Source organism: Bos javanicus, chromosome X (assembly GCF_032452875.1).
Source record: "Bos javanicus breed banteng chromosome X, ARS-OSU_banteng_1.0, whole genome shotgun sequence".
In the NCBI taxonomy this organism is placed as follows: Eukaryota; Metazoa; Chordata; class Mammalia; order Artiodactyla; family Bovidae; genus Bos; species Bos javanicus.
Genome location: NC_083897.1, coordinates 73339409 through 73353945, shown reverse-complemented (window position 1 = coordinate 73353945; position 14537 = coordinate 73339409). Strand labels below are relative to the sequence as shown.

General features: G+C 37.1%; 1 protein-coding gene across 1 annotated transcript; it reads right to left on the bottom strand.

Annotated features, from left to right (window-relative positions):
* Positions 1 to 3984: 3984 nt before the first annotated feature.
* On the bottom strand, positions 3985 to 13879 carry HMGN5 (high mobility group nucleosome binding domain 5). Its single transcript, XM_061409610.1, has 6 exons — positions 13731 to 13879; positions 11270 to 11299; positions 10694 to 10723; positions 10355 to 10408; positions 7808 to 7942; positions 3985 to 5202 (listed from the first exon to the last, which is right to left on the bottom strand). The coding sequence occupies exons 1-6, from the start codon at positions 13743 to 13745 to the stop codon at positions 4567 to 4569; spliced, it is 900 nt and encodes a 299-aa protein (XP_061265594.1). The 5' UTR covers positions 13746 to 13879; the 3' UTR covers positions 3985 to 4566.
* Positions 13880 to 14537: the final 658 nt, after the last annotated feature.

Below are 14537 nucleotides of genomic sequence, written 5' to 3'. Positions count from 1 at the left end.
CCAACCTAAGGAAGTGAACATAATTCGAAAGACTATTCAGATTAGGTAAATGAATCATTATTGATAGGTAATAGTCTTAAATCAACTATTTTAAGATAAAAATAATCATTTATTGTGTGAATATCACATTAAAAAGCCTCTTCTGTGTTCTAGAAAAGTACTTTCACACAAGTCATCTACTAACTGCATGGTTTAGATTTAACATAGTTTACACAGGAGGCTCTAAATTACAGCTGATTTGGTGGGTTTCTTCTCTGTTCCTTATATGCTAAGCAATTTGTTTCAACAATTCTGTATTTAATTATGGAAAATTGACACAATACCATCTTGAAGACACATTTTTATTTTAGGACCAAAACATTATTATTTGAGGATTTTCAACACCTGATCTTAAAGATAATGTCAAGACTTATCTTAGTGATCTTATTTGGTCATTAATCATATGTTATAATACAGTTTACGAGATTAGACTCCAGCTCCGACATGAGTTTGTTCTATGCTTCCCTTTTCTTATGGAATTTTTTTATAGTATTAATAATGTTCAGCATCATTTCAGTTCAGTTCAGTTCAGTCGCTCAGTCGTGTCCGACTCTTTGCGACCCCATGAATCGCAGCACGCCAGGCCTTCCTGTCCATCACCAACTCCCGGAGTTCACTCAGACTCACGTCCATCGAGTCAGTGATGCCATCCAGCCATTTCATTCTCTGTTGTCCCCTTCTACTCCTGCCCCCAATCCCTCCCAGCATCAGAGTCTTTTCCAATCAGTCAACTCTTTGCATGAGGTGGCCAAAGTACTGGAGTTTCAGCTTTAGCATCATTCCTTCCAAAGAAATCCCAGGGCTGATCTCCTTCAGAATGGACTGGTTGGATCTCCTTGCAGTCCAAGGGACTCTCAAGAGTCTTCTCCAACACAACAGTTCAAAAGCATCAATTCTTCGGTGCTCAGCCTTCTTCACAGTCCAACTCTCACATCCATACATGACCACAGGAAAAACCATAGCCTTGACTAGATGACCTTTGTTGACAAAGTAATGTCTCTGCTTTTGAATATGCTATCTAGATTGGTCATAACTTTCCTTCCAAAGAACATATTAAATATTAGAGGGAAATATTTTTAATTTAACTTTAATTGTTAACACCAAAAACTTTTTGTGTTGGGGTATAACCAATTAACAATATTGTGATAGCTTCAGGTAGACAGTGAAGGGACTCAGCCATACATATACATGTATCCATTCTCCTCAGTGGAAATATTAAAGGCAATCCTTATGCAGCAGATATGACCCTGAAGATGTGTATAGATATTCTTTTTCTCCTTGTAGACCAATAAACTGAGACATAATTTCCCATCTAATTACAATATGATTTCAAAGTTTATTCCCATTAAAATGTTTTTATTCTGAGGCATGCCCTCAAGCTTATGAATGGGGAAAAACCTTTAAGTAACAACAGAAAAGTTTAGATTAAAGCTTCAGCACTATATACTAAGAAAATCAATTATTGTGATGACTCAATAATGTATATTACCAAAAACTTGTGTTTCAAGGTGATACTTAACAAAAGATGCTTCATATTACTAAAGAAACTTCAAATGTACTTTTTGAACAACTTTTCTCTGTGGGGTTCCCTGAAGATTTTTTTATAGCCTTGTTTGTTTATTTCTCCCGATCTTTAGTAAAGATTGTTCTGTTTTGTAGATTTAAAATTTATATTCACTTTCACTTACAGTCGTGGTGTGCTCTCTCTATAAATTAGCACTCCCTTACTTCATTCCTCCCTCAAACATGTTACTATTGTTCAATCTTTTAGAAGAGAAATTGTGTGGAGCAAAGTTTTGATGATAAAGGGAAAGCAGCATCCAGTTAAAACATCAAAAAGAAAATACAATACCCAAGGAAGAAAATTTACTTTGGTACCAATATTATAGTATGAAGCAATGATTCTCCTGTATGTATGTGTGATTAGTTGCTCAGTCTTGTCCAACTCTTTGTGACCCCATAGACTGTAGCCTGCCAGGCTCCTCTGTCCATGGGATTCTCCAGACAAGTATACTGGAGTGGGTTGCCATTTCCTACTGCAGGAGATCTTCCTGACTCAGGTACTGAACCTGCATCTCTTGTGTCTCCTGCATTGGCAGGCAGATTCTTTATCTCCAAATCACCTAGGAAGCTCATCCTCCTGTATGAGCACCTTATTATAGTTAAGATAATGTTGTAAGGTGAAAGTGGCTACCATTCTTCTTTATGTAGAGGGTATAATTTCACATGAAAAATTAAGATTGCTCATTACCACAGTTCTGCCAGTCACCTGGGATGAGTTTTTAAAGAGGAACCCAAGATTGTTATTTTTATTTTAACCTTGGCAATAAAGGAGATCAAGGTGCTTAAAATAGCAAATTCTGTGCTAGAAGTTGAATACATTTTTTGTGGTTGCAGTATCTGGCTAGGAAGTGGGGATCTAGGCAAGTTACCTAGATATTTAACCAAACCAGCCCCTTTAAGTTTGTTTTGATTACTATAACATTGTTCTGAGACAGGGTAGGAAATGGTGCAGGCCCTGCCAGCCTTGGGAAAGATGTAGACTCAGAAGCCTATGATTTGAAAGCTGGACTTCTGAATTTGTGCATTTTCTTTTTTATTCTTAATATTTGTGAAGCCAAGGAAATTAAGCAGGAAAAAAAGACATAAAGACATCCAAGTTGGAAAGAAAGAGGTATTTTAATCTCTATTTGCAGATGACATGATTTTATAAACAGAGGAAACTATAAGGAAGCCAAAAAATACCTGGTAATTCTCATATATAAGTTTAGAAAAAATGCAGATAATAGATCAACATTAAAAACTCAGTTGTATTTCTATACACTAGCAGTAAACAATACTAAATTGAAATCAAGAAAACAATTCATTATAGCTTCAAAAATGATAAAACACTTAGGAATAAATTTGATCAAGGAAGTACAAAATGTGTACATGAAGAACTATAAATACTATGGAAAGAAATTGCTCTTGGGTATAGATTCACATTTGCAAGATGAAAAACTTCTGGAGAACTATTTCATAGCACTACAAATAAACTTAGAACCACAGAACTTTAGACTTAAAAAATGAATAAGATGACAAATTTTACATTATTTTATTTTTACCTCAATAAAAATACTGTATTATTTAAAAAAGAAATTAAAGACACCTTAAATAAATGGAAAGACATCCGTGTTCATGGATTGGAAGGAAATTTTGTTAATATGGCAATGTTCCTCAAATTTATTTTCATACTATTATGATCTCTATCAAATTCCAACTGCCTTTTATCTTGTAGAAACATACGTGATGATTCTAAAACTCATAAAAATTGTAAGGGACTGGGAACAAAGTCGAAGAACATATACTTTCTAATGTCAAAACTTAATATAATGTTATAGTAGTCAAAAGCGTGGTACTGACATGATGAAAGATCATCATGGTATAAAGATCAGTGGTATAAAATTGAGAGTCCAAAAATAAATCAGTGCACTATGGTCTATTGATTTTTGAACAGTGCCAAGATCATCCAAAGGGGAAATAGTCTTTTCAAGAAATAGTGCTTGCAAATGAATTAATCCGGGATCCTACTTCACACCATACACAAAATTTAACACAAGATGTATCAAAAGCCTAAATGCAAAAGATAAAATTATAAAACTCTTTATATGGGTATACATCTTTGTGACCTGGAGTTTGGCAACTCCAGATTTAGATATGTCATCAATTATTTTGGTGATGAAAATACATGGGATTAGACAGTGGATAGTGATAGTGGTTGCACAACATTGTGAATATACTAAAACCATAGAATCATACATTTTGAAATGGCTGAAATGGTGAATTTTATGCTTATTTTATCTCAGTGAAAATTCTTAAAAATATTTTCATGAACATCACAATAGAAAAAACAGCATTATAATATTTCACTAGCTGCAATTTTGGAGATATAACAAACTACAATCATCTTTGAAGATAATTTATTAAGATAAATCCAATAAAATGTTGTGAATACACATATTATCAGAACTTCCGTTCTGAAATAAACATTTGTATTTCTTTTAAAAATGGAATTTCAATTGCATTTTTCCCAAGTAATATTACAGTTATATTTGGGAAAGATAATTCTCTTACCATTACATGAAAATAATTCACTTTCTTTATAAAAACAACCTAGAGAACCACAAGAATTTTTGAGGAAATTCTTTTGGGATCTCTCCAATTTTTGAAATTATTACATATAGGAGTAAAATTAAAATTCAAAGATTTAACATATAAATTACAGAAAAGGGTATTCACTGACAAAGCATATTTTGAAAGCATATTTTTTCTATATATTCCACCATTATAATCACAAAGTTTATAGATAATAATTCAATGTTAGGAACTTTGTGACTAATGAACAGTATGAAGATGAAACAAAATTGAAACTAAATTGATGTTAAAGAAAAGCTGTGTCTATAAAATACTTGATAAAAATATTCATCTGTATTAACATTATAACATAGAGGTATATATTACCAAACTATGAAACCATATAGGGCAGCTTTATGCAATACTCGGAGACTCTTTTTTTCCATCTTCTTTTTTGACCTCTTCTCTTTTGATTATTTCTTTTCCAGTTTCAGCTTTGCTTTCATCTTTTACATCTCCTCCATCTTCTTTTCCATTTTCTTTCTCTTTTCCTTTTTTCTTTTTTTCATCTTCCTTCTCATTTCCACCATCATCCCTTTTTCTATCTTCATCCTTTTTTCCAGCTTCTCCCTTTTTTCCATCTCTTTTATCTTTTCCATCTTCAGATTCTTTGCCATCTTCTCCTTTCCCTTTCCCATCTTCATTCTCTTTTTTATCTCTTTTTTCTTTTTCATCTTCTTCCTCTTTACCATCTTCTCCTTTCCCTTTCCTATCTTTACCCTCTTTTCCATCTCCAGTTTCTTTCTTGTCTTCTTCCTCTTTTCCATCTTCATCTTTTTTTTCATCTTCTTTCCCTTTTCCATCTTTGTCCTCCTCTACATCTTTTCCTTTCACTTCTTCCTTATTTTGATCTCCATCTCCTTTTTGATCTTCTTTTTCATCTTCTTTTCCATCTTTTGCCATTGCCTCTTTCTTTTCTTCTCCTTCTTCTTTGATATCTTCAATTTTTTCTTCTTTTATTTCCTCTATTTCTCTTTCAGGAACTGGTGCCTATAATGAACATAGAACAAAAAACAAGATTATATTTGTAAATATGGAACCAAGACAGAATTATAGCTATCTTATTAAAGAAAGTACTTTCCCTGTGGAAAAGGCCTCCTAAACAACATGTCATAAGGAAGTATTATATGAAATAGGATTAATTAAAGTATCTCTACATAATCATGCACAAATAGATATTTGGAACAATAAATTTGGAAAAACCTATTCATATAAATAATTTTCATTACAAATATGAGGAAACAGAGTAAATACAGAAAAAAATGACATATTCTCTATCAATAATTCTCAATGAGTGGTATACACATATACAAAATATATTTCTTGAAGAAATAATACATTTTATTTCTATATTGGTGATATTTAGTTTTACTTTGTAAAAAGTTAGTTGAAAAGTCTTTTACCAGATATCATAGGATCAGTTACAAAGATTTTCCCTATATGCACAGGTTTGCTTTATAGATTTGGCATTAAATCCCATTGTCATTGTTTTAATTATAATATTGAAAAATGTGATAAGATAAATATGCAAAGCAAGATCTATTGGAAAAATAAACATACTGATTTGCTTTGCAATCTGAAGAGGGAAAAAGACTCATATGATCTTGAAAAGGCATTTATAAATAGCCCATGTACTGACAAAAGGAATAGAGGATCAGTCTATATTTAACAGGACAGTCATTAGATTATCAAGTCATGATCACTGGCATTGTTCTATTAATATCAGTGCTAACCCACTGCTCCCATACCCATTCCTGAAAATTCTCAAATATTAAATTCATTTTCTTTCTTTTTCTCTTATTTACCACTATACTATATGCTGTACACAGAATGTATGTGTCCCTCAAAATTCATATGATGAAACCTAATTTCCAATGTGATGGTATTTGGAGGTGAGGTCAGTGAGAGGTGATTAGGTTATGAGGGTAGAGCCCTCATGAAAGGGATTTATATCCTTATAAAAGAGGCCCCAGAGAGCTCTCTCACCCTTTCTATGGTGTCAGGACACAGCAAGAAGACTGCTATCCATAGACCACGAAGCAGGTCCTCTGTTCAGTTCAGTTCAGTTAAGTCATTCAGTCGTGTCTGACTCTTTGCGACCCCATGAACCACAGCACACCAGGCCACCCTGTCCATCACCAACTCCTGGAAGTTACCCAAAATCATGTCCATTGAATCAGTGATACCATCCAACCATTTCATCCTCTGTTGTCCCCTTCTCCTCCTGCCTTCAATCTTCCCCAGCATCAGGGTCTTTGCAAATGAGTCAACACTTCGCATCAGGTGGCCAAAGTATTGGAGTTTCAGCTTCAACATCAGTCCTTCCAATGAACAGCCAGGACTGATCTCCTTTAGGATGGACTGGTTGGATCTCCTTGCAGTCCAAGGGACTCTGAAGAGTCTTTTCCAACACCACAGTTCAAAAGCATCAATTCTTCGGCGATCAGCTTTCCTTATAGTCCAGCTCTCACACCCATACATGACCACTGGAAAACCTATAGCCTTGACTAGATGGACCTTTGTTGATGAAGTAACGTCTCTGCTTTTTAATATGCTATCTAGGTTGGTCAAAACTTTCTTTCCAAGGAGTTAGAGTCATAATTTCATGGCTGCAATCACCATCTACAGTGATTTTGGAGCCCCCAAAAATAAAGTCAGCCACTGTTTCTACTGTTTCCCCATCTATTTGCCATGAAGTGATGGGACTGTATGCCATGATCTTAGTTTTCTGAATGTTGAGCTTTAAGCCAACTTTTTCACTCTTCTCTTTCACTTTCATCAAGAGGCTTTTTAGTTCTTCTTCTTCACTTTCTGCAATAAGGGTGGTGTCATTGGCATATCTGAGGTTATTGATATTTCTCCCAGCAGTCTTTATTCCAGCTTGTGTTTCTTCCAGCCCAGCATTTCTCATGATGTACTCTGCATATAAGTTAAATAAGCAGGGTGACAATATACAGCCTTGACGTACTCCTTTTCCTATTTGGAACCAGTCTGTTGTTCCATGTCCAGTTCTAACTCTTGCTTCCTGACCTGCATACAGATTTCTCAAGAGGCAGGTCAGGTGATCTGGTATTCCCATCTCTTTCAGAATTTTCCACAGTTTATTGTGATCCACATGTCAAAGGCTTTGGCATAGTCAATAAAGCAGAAATAGATGTTTTTCTGGAACTCTTTTGCTTTTTTGATGATCCAGCAGATGTTGGCAATTTGATCTCTGGTTCCTCTGCCTTTTCTAAAACCAGCTTGAACATTTGGAAGTTCACAGTTCACCTACTGTTGAAGCCGGGCTTGGAGAATTTTGAGCATTACTTTACTAGTGTGTGAGATGAGTGCAATTGTGCAGGTCCTCAGCAGATACCAAAAATGTTGGTACCTTGATCTTGGACTTCCCAGCCTTTAGAACTAAAGGAGAAATAAATTTCTGCTATTTATAAGCCACCCAGTCTGTAGTGTTTTGTTACAGCAGCCTGAACAGACTAAGACACTATGGAGACATACTCATTTAATGTTTCTCAGCTTTTAAACTACAAGGCAAACAAGATTTCTTTCAGTTGAACCCATTGTTAAACTTTCAAATGGACAAATTGGAATATACCTCTATAATTTTGGCCCCTCCATTTTCAGCAGTTTCGTTGTTGTATTCTTTAACAACTTCTTTCTTGGTTTCAGCTATGGTTTTGGCACTTGCATCTGTGTTTTTTCCCATCATATCATTTTTGGTCTTCATTTTCTGTCCAGCAGCACACAAAAAATAAAAAGATAAATACACAATTTAATTGGTATGTTGATTAAATGGGACAATTATTTTACCAACTGTTGTAACAGTTTATGGAAAAGCTTTAAAATACTTTCAGTGCCATTATAAACTTGAAATGGCATTAAAACGAATACTATTCCTGTTATATAAATCAAAGTTTCTCTCAGATGAAAAGTAACAAGTTAGAATGCTTACCAGTAGCTGCTGCTGCTGCTGCTGCTGCTGCTAAGTCACTTGTCCGACTCTGTAAGACCCCATAGACGGCAGCCCACCAGGCTCCCCCGTCCCTGGTATTCTCCAGGCAAGAACACTGGAGTGGGTTGCCATTTCCTTCTCCAATGCATGAAAGTGAAGAGTGAAAGTGAAGTCGCTCAGTCGTGTCCGACTCTCAGCGACCCCATGGACTGCAGCCTACCAGTCTCCTCCATTCATGGGATTTTCCAGGCAAGAGTACAGTACTCAGGGCCAATTGCCAGCATCAGGTTAAAATTTGATAAATTAATTATCTTTGATTAGAGGGGACCAGTTTATCCCTGTCATGTCTAATAATTAGCAACAGGGTTTTTGATTGCAGAGCCTCCACTGGTAATAATTATGAAAAATACTAACTTAGGGACAGCACCAATTTAAAGACATTTAAAAGAAATCACTTGGGGATATTAGTGATACAATATTTAGGGCTACACGTTTTAGAATGATTTGAATCATAATTTCTTTGCAAGAAAGCTCTTTGCCCTACGTGTGTATGTGGTAGAAAGAGCACTGGATTAAGGGGCCAGCAAACATGTTTTAAATCTGGATCTGTTTCTTGCTTGATGTGACCTTGAGCAAAAGCATAAATTTCTCTGTGTTTATTTTTTCAAACGTAAGAGAGAGTGATACCACCTACTTACCAGGATGTTGTAAGAAGCAAATGATAAAATATATGTGAAATTACTTTGGAAACTGTAAAATGCAATATAGATATATTATTATCCTTTTAACATATGAGAAACTGAGAGCCAAGGAGGGTGAAGTGTTTTTATATTATGTTTTATTCTAGCACTTTTTTTAAAAGAAGAAATAAACAGTGTTTACTATTTTAACAACTTATAAGTTGAGTATTTAATTTTATAAATAGTGACCTTGAAATGTGAAATACAGAAAAACCAAATAGAAACTTTCTCTTCTGTTGTCATTTACTGTGATCAATAAAACTATGGCCATAGTTTTAGCAAGGTCTCTTAATCAAGGATTTTAAAGCATTTTATGAATACAACTGTAATGTAGTTTCTTCAATCACAAAATTATGAGATTAGATGATTTCTAACGTTTCTGCTAGCCTTAATGTTTCATGATGTTAAGAATTCAACCCAAAGCCGGTGCTCTATTTCAACCCAGAGGGGTGAGATGGGGAAGGAGAGGGGTTTAAGAGGGAGGGGACATATATCATATGTATTCCTATGGCTGATTCATGTTAATGTATGGCAGAAAACAACACTATATCATAATGTAATTGTCCTCCAATAAAAATAAAATTGAATTAAAGAATTCCACCTATCCTTAAAACATCAACAATGCCTCAATAAAGAATTCTAAAAAGAAATAAAATCATATTATATTCACAAACATTTACATGTAAATAAAGGTAAATATAGGGGGAAAAGTAAGCTTAATATTGAGGCTATCTCTATTTTTAATATTTTTCTAGTCACAACACCAGAACATAGAAGCCTATATAAAATCAATTGTGTGCATTTGAAAATAATGTATGTGAAAGCACTTTGCAAATTGTTCAGTATTATCAAATGTTAGTTACTATTATTATCACAAAACATTACTTTGGTTACTACAGTTTATACCTTGTGTTTTCCCAGGAATATTGGTATTGTAACTGTATGAATTCAAAAGCATGTACATTTTATGGCCCTATCCAACTAAATTTTTGTTTTGTCTCTTCCTAGGGAAAATGTTAATATACAATAGACAACCACAGAACACAAACAAATATTTCCTACTCAAAGGGCTGACATGTACCGTATGGTATGATGTATAATGTAATATGGGGCTTCCCTGGTGGTTTAGTGGTAAAGTATCTACCTGCCAATGTTGGAGAGGCAGGTTTGATTCGTGGGTTGGGAAGATCCCCTGGAGAAGCAAATGGCAACCCACTCCAGTATTCTTGCCTGGTAAATCCCATGGATAGAGGAGCCTGGCGAGCTACAGCCCATGGTATTGCAAAATAGTCGGACATGACTTAGCAACCAAATCACAACAACAACAAATAATGTAATATATGACTAACTGAAAAGAAAACAAAGCAAAATGATTAACTTGTATGCCTTTCCAAAAAATTATTTCTGAAGTAAAGCAAGTTTCTCTCAATATTGCTTGCTGAATACTTACCCTTGGAGTTGATGTTCTTTTGGACTTCAAATCTGGTATAATGGGCACAGGCAACTGAAAAAAAAAAAAAAAGGAAGAAGAAGAAGTGCAAATCATGGGGGAAGAAAGAGAAGACATCATAATTGAAGAAAGATCACTAACTGAAATTCAACTTTGTGATTAAAATAAATGAGTGTTGTTCAAACTGAAAACTAGGACAAAAATATTTCCTTGGTGAGAAAGTTTTTCTTAAAACATCAAAAATAAATCTTGTATTAAATGACTCACATTGTCCAGGATCCTCTGAAGTCTAAAATTACATTTTACTATACAGGGCAAATTTTTATAAAGACTACTTACAGCAGACAATCTGGCTGATCTTCTCTTTGGCTATAAGTTAAAAATAATTATCAGTTAAGAGAATTATGGATACACAAAACTAGAAATATTTATATTGTGGTGAAAATATTTAGTGTAACACTATATATATGTTGTCATTAACAAGTATCGTGAGCTTGATTAGAATGTATCATTGCACTAATAAAAATACAAGTTTTGATTTTTCCCTTCTCTGGACCCTTCATATGCTTAAGAAAAAAATTCCAAATTAAATTTCAATTGCTAGGCTAAATCATCACAATGGCTAGTAACAGTATATTTAGAAATGAAAATAAAGCCCTTTTTGGAAACTGACAAAGCAATTCTTTAGTTAAAAGGAAGAAGCTCTCTCGAGATCTTAAACACAATACCATCCCAAGTCCCAAGAAGTTTGGAGTTTTTACTACCTACTATTTATGAGAGATACCACTGGCATACCATATTGGTACTCATATGGTACAAATACACTAACAAGCATTTAGGTTTTAGTTGCTTATGTGTCAGTTTTATAAAACAAGTGAATTTTTTCAGACAGACTCTAAAACTAAAGAAACTCACCTCTTGCTTCATATCACCTTGACCTGCAGGCTATACAGGGGAGAAAACCACACAGAAATAAGGTCATTGATATAAATGTATAGATCTGAATATATTGCCTATAGATTGCAGTCTGCAATATAACAGCTTATGACTTTTTCCTGAACTTCTGCTCAAGTAGCCACCCGTTATTGCCTAGTAGCATGCTGTCTCAGTTCAGTTCAGTTCAGTCGCTCAGTCGTGTCTGACTCTTTGCGACCCCATGAATTGCAGCACGCCAGGCCTCCCTGTCCATCACCAACTCCCAGAGTTCACCCAGACGCACATCCATCGAGTCAGTGAAGCCATCCAGCCATCTCATCCTCTGTCGTCCCCTTCTCCTCCTGCCCCCAATCCCTCCCAGCTTCAGAGTCTTTTCCAATGAGTCAGCTCTTCACATGAGGTGGCCAAAGTACTGGAGTTTCAGCTTCAGCATCATTCCCTCCAAAGAAATCCCAGGGCTAATCTCCTTCAGAATGAACTGGTTGGATCTCCTTGCAGTCCAAGGGACTCTCACGAGTCTTCTCCAACACCACAGTTCAAAAGCATCAATTCTTCGGCGCTCAGCCTTCTTCACAGTCCAACTGTCACATTCATACATGACCACAGGAAAAACCATAGCCTTGACTAGCCGGACCTTTGTTAGCAAAGTAATGTCTCTGCTTTTGAATATGCTATCTAGGTGCAAATGTACACCAAGATGCAAATGAATTCCCAAGACATGTTTATACAACTGATAGTCAATTTCATCCTTTTGTATAAACTGTTATCTCCTAAAAACAAACTTTAATTTTAAAATCCACCTGTTGTAGCCTGTGTTAAAGCCAAACAGGATGAGGGAGGGCGAGCAGAATGAAGGGCGGAGTTTCATGCAATTTTCCCGTCTGTTTAGCCTCATGCTTGAGATATAATTGTACTTATCTGACGCTCGCTTATTGCCTCCACGTTCTGGAGACAAGAACTACAATCCCCACAATGCTTTGCGGCGGCGGAGGGTTTACCTCTTTGTTACAACGTCAGCGCGTTTTATTGAGAAGCCGGCTGCGGATTTTAAAACTTCCCGCCACTACCTGCTACAAGGTTGCTGTCAGCTCTGTAAAATCGCAAGATCCATTGCACAAGCCTAGAAAAGCGCAGCGGCGGGAATCACAGGAAGGGGGTTGGTGATTAGAAACCATTGCTTTCTGTCCTTTTAGACTGGGGATTAGTATAACTATTGCATGAATCATACAGCCTCAGAGCACCGGGGAATTTCAGTCTTATTCCTATTTCTAAAAATAGGGAAGACAAACGAATAGAGAGGAATAATACTTAAAATCATAACGCCTTACAATAGCACAGTATTTTACAATTTTATCAAGCAACAAAACAGCTATCGATTTCACTTCTAAGGGACCCCGCTCCCCAACAAACAAACAAATCAACACCGAGTGTGATTTCTTTCTTGTCCAAGGCAGGAGTCATGATTTTTTAAGTGAGGGTTTGCAGGAGACCAGGAGCCTGGTAGGCTGCAGTCCATGGGGTCGCTAACAGTCGGGCACGACTGAGCGACTTCACTTTCACTTTTCACTTTCATGCATTGGAGAAGGAAATGGCAACCCACTCCAGTATTCTTGCCTGGAGAATCCCAGGGACAGAGGAGCCTAGTGGGCTGCCATCTATGGGGTCGCAGAGAGTCAGACACGACTGAAGCGACTTAGCAGCAGCAGCAGCAGCAGCCCTTGAATAGCTCCTATCAATTCTTCGTGTCTAAAGTGAGCAAATCCACGCTACCCCAAGATCAGCAATAGTTTATCTGACGCATTTCTCTTATCATTCTTCCACCTTTAGACAGTGAGCTTGAAGAGTCTCAGACCTCTCGGGCCTAAAGTTGCTATTACAGCGGTGAATTTTTACCTTCTTCAGGACAATTTGAAGTCTGCGCCGCCTGATGGCGCAGGATTACCACTGCAAAGCCATCTGGCTTGACAAGAAGTGGAGGAGGGAAAAAAAAGAAAAAGAAAACTTGAAGAACAAAGGCAAATAAATACGGGAGAAAGCCATGGCCTTCGTTCCCCAAAACAGGACGGTTCCCGGAGGAAAGCTGGAGGCTGAGGAGAAAATTAGTGCCTGAAAGTGTGGTTGGAAGAAGAGTTCTCCAATAGGGTAAGCGGAGGAAAGGGGGTGGGGTAGGAAGCGACAGCACAGCGTTATGGCTGTTTGTAATTCAGCGCGGAGACACCTCTCAAGCGATTCTTTCCCTTAAACAAAACAAGCCAAAAGTGAACTACTAGTTGCGTGAAAGACCATCCTCAACCTTATACTAACCGATATTTGCCCTTCCCTCCCCTTAGGCACCTCACAAAATCGAACTAGACGCCAAAATGCTTTTTTAAAAATTCTGCCGATTAGGAAATATGTATTTCATTCGCTAATACCCCTTCTATCTTCCTATTTCACTTACCTTTCTTTTGGGCATTGTTGCAGCTCTCTATAGATCTTAGCAGTCAGCAGAAAAAAAAGCCGAAAGCAGTCTCTACACGACCGCTCAGAGAGCAACTGAGTTTTCAATGAACTAATTAAAGTACGACCTGTACTTGCTTCCCCCCCCCGCCCCCCCCAAAAAACAAACCTCTCGTTATTGGCAACATTAAACGCACCAAGACACAACCAAGCTACGTGAATGGTTAGCAGAAGTGGGAGCCAAACTGGAGTGACAGGCTGTTAGACCAATAAGGGGAGTGACTAGCCCAGGGGGCGTGGCCCACCGACTCTCGAAGCCCTCGAAGGCTGCCTGCTCCAACTGCTGGTGGGGTAGAGGAGCACCTTGACTTAGTGGACACAAAGGTCTGAAGCATAAAGCTGGCGGGAAAGCTGGGATTGTCCTTATCGGTTCTCTTTTCTGTTTTTTCCCTTTATGTAGTAATAACAGGAGAAAGTCACTACACTTGCTTTCTCCACGGTCTACAAAAGTTTCTTCCTGGAAGGAAAGTGCTTTTCAGACAGGACTGGGCCTAGGCACCAGTCTTTCCATTCTACCTTTGGCAGGAGGATATAGATGACATGAGAGGAGTACTCGTTCAGAAAGTAGAAAAGAGTGGAGCTGTTTCTCAGGTTGTGGGGACTTTGCGCCACACCAGAATTGTGGTCCTGGCAGGATCAGGGTGCCAAAACGGGGCATCTTTCACAGATGGAGAACCTCAAAACTTGGAACTGTAAGAGCAAGAGGAACCTGAAGGTGGGGACATCTGATAGATACCACTATCCCACT